General features: G+C 52.6%; 3 protein-coding genes across 3 annotated transcripts; 2 read left to right on the forward strand and 1 right to left on the reverse strand.

Annotated features, from left to right (window-relative positions):
- Positions 1 to 1,484: 1,484 nt before the first annotated feature.
- Positions 1,485 to 3,299, forward strand: KD926_004853 (VOC family protein; the record flags this gene model as incomplete). Its single annotated transcript, XM_053095359.1, has 2 exons — positions 1,485 to 1,660; positions 1,733 to 3,299. The coding sequence occupies 2 exons, from the start codon at positions 1,485 to 1,487 to the stop codon at positions 3,297 to 3,299; spliced, it is 1,743 nt and encodes a 580-aa protein (XP_052949967.1).
- Positions 3,300 to 3,958: 659 nt separating this feature from the next.
- On the forward strand, positions 3,959 to 5,206 carry KD926_004854 (phenylacetaldoxime dehydratase family protein; the record flags this gene model as incomplete). The annotated part of the gene is made up of 1 exon (XM_053095360.1): positions 3,959 to 5,206. One exon carries the CDS (start codon positions 3,959 to 3,961, stop codon positions 5,204 to 5,206), a length of 1,248 nt encoding a protein of 415 aa, XP_052949968.1.
- A 1,076-nt stretch (positions 5,207 to 6,282) lies between these two features.
- On the reverse strand, positions 6,283 to 7,224 carry KD926_004855 (putative ubiquitin conjugating enzyme (UbcD); the record flags this gene model as incomplete). Its single annotated transcript, XM_053095361.1, has 5 exons — positions 6,283 to 6,422; positions 6,474 to 6,657; positions 6,812 to 6,841; positions 6,983 to 7,028; positions 7,181 to 7,224. 5 exons carry the CDS (start codon positions 7,222 to 7,224, stop codon positions 6,283 to 6,285), a joined length of 444 nt encoding a protein of 147 aa, XP_052949969.1.
- Between the last annotated feature and the right edge of the window lie 501 nt (positions 7,225 to 7,725).

Raw genomic sequence — 7,725 nt, forward strand, 5'->3', positions numbered from 1 at the left:
ATGCTAGAAGGACAATGTTCCAATGAGATCAGCATGGGCCCATTGTTCTCTCTAACGAAGCAAGGCCTGGTGAACATGCAGCCTTTTTTTCGTCTTTTTTCCGCCTTCTTTCTACGATATTATTCCGGGAAAAGGATGACTTCTTCCGTCGCGGTGCCTCATTCGTCCAAACTCGCTGGCGTTTGATCCACGACGCAGAGACGGAGTGGACGTCGGTTGGCGGTCAGATAACACTACTCGGCGACTAACAGCAGCAGCAGTGCCCAAACTAGCAATGAAACGTACCATCAGCCAGAGGTGCAGCCAGCGAAAGGGAAAGAAGACTCCCAAACCTGCCCCTCAGTGGCTCCTGAGATGGTGCACTTGACATCGCCGTCTGGCCCTTCGTTGTCCTACCGTCATTGGTGATTTTGGTGACTAGCCTGCAAATGAGAAGAGCGCACTGGCTTCCAACTCCCAAGCCCAACCCGAATTACGGTGGTCTTTGCTTTGCGAAGAATAACACAGAAAAAACACTAAAATCAACTAAAGAAGGACAGTTTCTAATAATATGATCTGTTGACCGCGGATTCCACTCCATAAGGAGTTTCAACTTTTCCTTCTTTTTTCCCTCTTTGTCCATCCGGTCTCCACTGCTGCCAATCACCATCTCCCACTTACACTTGGGCTTTGTCGCCTCACCTCTTCCGACTTCTGACATGATGCGGTTTGCGCTTGGCTCCTCTGGTGCAGGATCCACCGTTTTCTGATAGGCGCCCCATCCGATGTAGACAGGGCCACCTACAGGACCGTCCGTCGGGCCTCCCCCACGATGACCTGGCGTTTAGGGACTAGGGACGAGCTTTCTCTCTCCTCCTCATTGCCCCTGGCTTCACCGATAGGTAGGAACTAGGAACACTTCCCTTCCGGTCCAAGCCTGCAGAGCGCGGATTCGGTCGCTAGACTGCCGCATGGAGACTGGGTAGCATTTCGGACGCTTCGCGGGTCTATGCAATCATACCTGCGGTGCTAAGCCGTACTCTACATCATTGGAGCAGATGGCTTCTTTCGGCATAAACCCTTTTTTGTTTATTAGAATTAGAATTATTTGGTTAGCGTCTAACAACCTGTGATTGGATACAAAGTTGGGCATTCTTGGGAAGAGTAGTTTAACCCCCTTTAGGAGCTTGGTCTGGAAATATCAAGTATATATCCTCCCTCCTGGTTTCTCACATCTTCTCTCTCTGTCAACTCATCAAACTGCTGTCACTCTATCATTCGTGTGTTCTTTCTTCTACATCCTCTCCCACCCCTCCCATTACTTCTTTTCCCTTTGAGCAAACCTGCCATCGACCTCTCAAGTTGTGTCGTGCTCTTGCCTGTGAACATCCGTTGAACAGGCCATATTCTTCCACTTTGCATCGTACCACGTCTTCAGTCCTGGGCTTGCTACCTTTTCATAGACTCGCTGTACCCAGCGAGTCAATTTGCACATCGCTACAGACATGCCTGTCTCTCATTTGACCCTGACGGTCTCGCACCTCCCCACCTCGACGTCATTCTTCCTCTCCTGCCTACAGCCCTTGGGCTATCAGTTCATCGGCCGTCATGATGACTATATTGGCTTTGGACAAAACGCCGGTGAGCCGGCCGACTTCTGGATAACAGAACAAAAGCCTGGGTAGGCCATCTCTCGTAATCCCCACGGGGATCGTGAAGTTCCCAATGAACAAACGGACTAACTCTACTACAGAGTTCCAGCTGGTGCCGCACACGTTGCCTTCCCTGCTCCTTCCAGGGATGCAGTGGGCGCATTCTTCATCTCCGCCTTGAAGGCTGGTGGAAAGATCCACGGCGAGCCCAAAACCCGGGATTCGGATTCGGGTTACTACAGCGCAGCGATTATCGATTTCGACGGCAACAGCATCGAGGCAGTCTTCCGACCCAGCAGCTCATCGGCCAGATCGGAAGTCAGCAGACCGGCTCTGGCTATGCTCGAAAACGGATCCGTTGTCTCCAAGGCCACCAGCAAGGCCAGCTCAGTCAAGCCGCAAAGCGTTGCGCCGCCGAAGTCCGAGGCCCGGTCTAATGTGTCGAGAGGAATGAGCGCCGTCGACCGATCTCCCCCCTCCGAACGAGGCGCGCCCTCGTCTTCCCCGCGAGAGGTCCAACAGGCTCCGTCGCCGACGTACGTTGTTCACCACACCACCCAGAAGACCGATGACGGCAAGGTCTCGAAGACCATCGTCGGCACCCTGATCGGAGCCGCCGCGGGTGCAGCCCTGGCCTATGCTATGACCTCCAAGGGCGACTCCGAGTCGTCCGAGATGTCGCCGCCGCCTCAGTACTCGCCTCGCGACATCGCGCAGCTTCTCGCCCCTTCGCAGGCCTCGTCGCAGGCGCAGGAACCCCAGGGTTTTAGGGCCATCGAAGCTCCTCCTGCCAGAAGCACCTACTCTCAATCCGAGTTCCGCCCTTCGCTGACTCGCAGCGTCACCTCGAAGAACCCCCGTGCTAGCACCATCTACGAGGGTACGGAGTACGTTCCCCGCGGCGGTGTCGGAAGCGGCAGTGTCTACATGGACGAGACCGGCCGTCGAGCCTCGGATGGAAGCGTCTACACCTCGGCCTCGAAAGAAGTGCCTCTGCGGGCGATTGAGTATCCGCCCCCGCTTGATTCGCGCGGCTATGCCAGCACTTTCATCAGCAGCTTCCCCGATCGCTCGCGGGCGATGGACAACGGCAGCGTGTACTCGTCGTCCACCATCAAGCCATCCAAGGCCAACTATCAGGACCACCACTCCTCCCACCACAGCACTAGCCGGTCGTCACACCATTCCTCCCGCCACTCGGTGACGAGATCGCACTCTGGCAGCGCCGCCCCGTCCGTCCGCAGCGCCCGTCATGCTCCCGAGGGCTCCGTTGCGTCTTACCGCAGCGATGCCAAGTCGAAGGCGTCGGCGGCCCGCGATGTCCCCCTTCCCGGCAGCGTCATCGACGGCTGCGACGTGAACACTCAGGTCACCCCCGACGATTCCATCAGCCAGGTGGACAACTCGGAGCGACGATCCTCCTACTCGCACGCCTCCCATCGATCCCACGCCTCCAAACCGGCCTCCCGCGCCGCCTCCAAGCACTCGAGCAAATTCGACGAACCCGTCCGACCCAGCGACAGCGTCAGCCAGGTCTCCAGCCATGCCCCTAGCCAAGCCTCCAAGGCTTCGCAGCGAACCATCAAGGCTGGCGGTGGCAGCATAGCGGGAGGTTCCAAGGCCGGGTCGAAGATCAGTCCCAGCCGTCGGGGAAGCCAGGTGGCCTAGAGGTCTTAATTCGTTTTCATCTACTGGTTTCACGGTCTCACAGTTTCACACATTCACACGTTTTGTCTTTTCTATTATTGCATATCAACTCCGGTCAACCAGCACACAGAGAGAGACATACAACAGTCAACATGACCTGCATGTAGCATGATCTTCCGCATTCAAGGGGCATTACGGCGTTTGGGAATTTGGATCTTGTTTGAGAATTATTTGTTTGTTGGCAATATAATATTATATTATTCTGTTTTGCATAGAGTGGTTACTTCATCTTTTTCCTAATCGCGGTCAATCAAAGCATTTGGAATGTTCCTGATATTCCTTCTTCATACAATTCCATCCATTCGATGTTAGATATACCGGCGTGCCCTTGGACCCTCTTCCATGACACTTTATAGTTTATACTCCTTGGCATATAGTCATCCTCCTCCGCAATTCCCGCAATTCCCGAGGTTCCATTCGACTACGGTCTATAGGACCACGATCCCCGGCTCTTCATCTATGTCCGAAACAAGCATCCTGATTGTCCACTTTCTCCGCATCACCTGACCCTGCCCTAATCCTTCCCCATATCCCTCCCCCCCGCTCAAGGTTGTTACTCCAGCATCACTTCCTGAACCAGCCTATTGAACAAAACCCCTGGTGGCAGTCTTCAAGCAAACATGGAATGTCCTGTCCGCAAATATCCCCTCCGACGCCCCGACGGCCATAAGCCTCCCATTCCTCGCTGGAGGGCCTGTTTCCTAGACACTATAGACCAAGTATTCACAGCCTATGTCGGCATCCAACAACACAACCAAGGCCACAACGCTGCTGCATTTGAGAAATGTCTCGCGTCCATAGAACACTGGATCTCTAAACCCAATCATGCACCTGCTTCCGTGGAACGATTCCGAGTCCTCGACGGCCACGATGCCCCGCAATCTCGCGTGTTCGTGTGCTACTGGGCCGACAGGATGAAGTACGATGATGCCATTCACCAGCTGGATCTAGCTGGCATATACCGAGCCATCGATCTACCGGACCAACAGCAAACGATCGGTCTCTGGTGTGAGCGATTCACGAGCCACGTCTCGCGTCTAGAGACCAACTACACCGGAACCGACTATCTGCCCGGTCTGGCGAGGCTGCCGGACATGGGAACTCAAGGACATTCGTATACGGGATACTGGGGGGCGGCGAGAGACCGGATCCCTGATTCTGCAAATGATGCGTTTGAACCAGAGCAGGATCAAGATCAACCACAACACCAAGATCAACATCAAGACCAGGATGAGAATCAGAATCATGACATCCACCCCACAACATCTCCCCCATCCTCGTTAGGAAAACGACTCATCGGCACCAACAAAACCCATAATCTCGCACATATCCGGTCCGGCCAATTCTGGAAACACTGTCCCGACGACGAGCGACGATCCTACGAGGAAAACCTCGAACCGACCCTTCGAAAAGGCCTTGCTTATCTATGGCAGAACCCGATCTCGACGGGGTCGATGGCGCTACGGTATCTTATGAATGTTCCCGCCCCTTCTCATTCTCATTCTCCTCCATCTCCTGCAGCCCAGAGATCTAGCATTGACTCCGACGAATCTTCATCCTCTCCCTCTTCATCTGAGGGTTCTATAACCCAAAGCGACGAATCCTGTGTCATCGGCTTCTTCCGCAATCTCTCCGACCTCGAGACGTGGGCGAAACGGCATCCATCGCATCTAGCCATCTACACGGGGGCGATCCGTCATGCGAAGACGTTTGGTGCAGAACGGCAGTTTCGCACGTGGCATGAAGTGTCGGTGTTAGGGCGCGGGGAAGCGCAGTTTGAGTATGTGAATTGTTTAGAGGGGACAGGGGTGATTATGGGTAGTAGTATTGGTGGTGGGTGTGTTTCTCTTGTTAAGGTGGATTTGTGATCTGCTTTTTCTTTTTCTTTCCCTTTGCTGTGGGTATATCTTCTATGGAAGAGATGCATATAGCTTACTGAATGTATATATTGGCCATTTCTTCTCGGGAAACGGACCTATCCGTCATGGTACTTTATCCTACTAGTCGGATTGCATAGGTACATAAAAGAGCAATTTATGAGCTCATTCTTTAATGCAAGCAAAATAGGGAGTCCCATCTCATAGACAAATAGATAAATAGATAGGTAGATAGGTACGTCCTACTTTTACGAGATTATGTTCTATTAGACTTCGCTTTATCTCTAACTTTCATATCAATACTGAGAGAATTTAGTCGAGAATGCTTTTCCATAGATGAAGTGAAGGCGATGGATATACCACCGCTCCCTTTTTTTCTGGTGGGTTGTCTTACTGGGTTGATATAGATAAATCAACTCGAGTCCTTCTCTTGTGTGAACATCTTTGGAATACTCCGGCTTATAGTTATTCAAGTTCTCTGTATCTACTCGTTGCTCAAACTGCGTTACTTTGGATCTTCCCGGACTTCCACACTCCTGAACCCGACATTTTAATTACAAGTTCAATCAAATTACCGGTCAATGTTGATTCGGTCTTGCCAATACGAGCTATCTGATACAAACACCGTTCATCCCCGCCAGTTCCCTCATCCGCATCCCCAATTCCGGCAAGCCTCAACGACCGCACCAGCATCCTCCATTCCTCCGCCCCAAACCCCGACCCAAAGAAAAGAAACGCCCATCCTTGGGTTTGTGTATTCATCACGTAATTTGTCCGACTCCGTCGTGTGGAAAAAAAGAAAATGCCATCAATGCATGTTGGTCATAATGATCGTTGGATATGACATCTCCTGCCGATAGGAGAATGAAAAAAGGGTAACGGAAAATAAAAAGGTAGTTAAATTTCAAGACAACGCGCAAATAGGTTCATGGTGAAAACACGAAAAGTGAAACGGATCTACGATCACGGTACGCCAGGCTTCGGATCTGATCTAACGGCACACGAAAGAAGAGGCAGAAGCGATTGGGAAGACCAAGGGGTGGCCGTGGAAGGTTGAAGAGCGAAGATCAAATAGCGTATTTGCGGGTCCATTCGCGGGCGGTGGCTTCATACCGAGGGCGGTCGGTCTTGTAGACGTGCGCGATCTCGGGCACCAACGGGTCATCGGGGTTGGGGTCCGTAAGCATCGAGCAGATCGACAGCAGCACTGGCAGATGTTAGTTGTGCTTGACTCTAGACCGAAGAAAGAAAAGCGAACCTTTAGAGATCGTGAGAGCAGGGCTCCATTGGTCTCTGAGGATGTCCAGGCAGATGCTGCCGTTCGAGTTGATGTTGGGGTGGTAGATGCGAGTGGTGAAGTTGACCTTGGGGGGCTTGAAGGGGTAGTCGGTAGGGAAGTGGATCGATAGGAAAAAGACACCTCCGGAGTATGGGGAGTCACCCTGAGTTGCATTAGTGCGGTTCAAATGAAGATACTTGATTGTAGCCCGAGACCCGACGTGCGATGCCGGTCGGGATCTGGCGCCCGGGAAGGCACAAAGACCCCACCCGACAGCGGCTGTCAGACAAAGAGAGGTTGAAGGTTGAAACACTCACAGGACCCATTATCGTCGCTTGCCAGTGAAACTATAAACGGGATCACATGTCAGCACTGGTGTTTGGAGTCAAGTTGCGATGGCGGATTTCGAAAGAACCATGAATCGAGGCGCCCGCCGCAAACGGCACGAGACAAGGACGGCAAGACAACAGGGCAGGGGATATTCGTACCAGATCCTCTCCTGCGGGACCAGCAGAGCAGGAGGAGGGGGGATCACTGCGAAGAAAATGTTAGTCGCTATTGAACACCAACGAGATAGACAGGGCGGAAGGGGCAGGCGACTTGAGGCCCCGCGGTCGTGGTGGGGTGATACCGCCAGACGGTGAGGACATGCCAGCCTTCCCCTTTCCGTTGCACGCACGACTTACCGGCCTAGATCAGCGAGTTCCTTGTTGATTCTCTTGAGAGCCATTTTGTAGGATGTGAAATGAGAGGAATCGTCCACTCAGTTGAGAAAGAGGGGGAGAAAGAGCGGGTATCGAATCTGAAGGGGGGAATCTGCACGGCACAATCCCTCGTTAGTCGGTCAGATTCGGGAGTCGCAGGGAGGGGAAATAGTGACAAGGGAGAGAGGTATACAAGAAGGGGGCCCAAAGGCAACCATACGTACAAGAAAGGAAGATACAGGAATCGAAATGAAGGGGAAGATAAGAAGGTGGAGGGGAAAGGGAAGAGAGAGAGTGGGAGCGAGAAGGGTAGACTCACCGGCGATGATTACGTGGGAGGCGAGGAGGGAAGAAAGAGGGGAAGGATTTTGGGCTGAAAAAGAAGAAAGCGAGCGAGCGCCTTCTTTTTTTTTTTTTTTTTTTTTTTTTTTTTTTTTTTTTTTGCGTTTACGCCCCGGGTCGCGTTTATGTAGAACACCCACCCGCCCGTGGCGAATACCCATTTTTTTTGTAGGGGCACCCTAAGG

The sequence above is a fragment of the Aspergillus affinis genome, assembly GCF_023601865.1.
Source record: "Aspergillus affinis strain CMG 70 chromosome Unknown NODE_236_length_23468_cov_84_036510, whole genome shotgun sequence".
In the NCBI taxonomy this organism is placed as follows: Eukaryota; Fungi; Ascomycota; class Eurotiomycetes; order Eurotiales; family Aspergillaceae; genus Aspergillus; species Aspergillus affinis.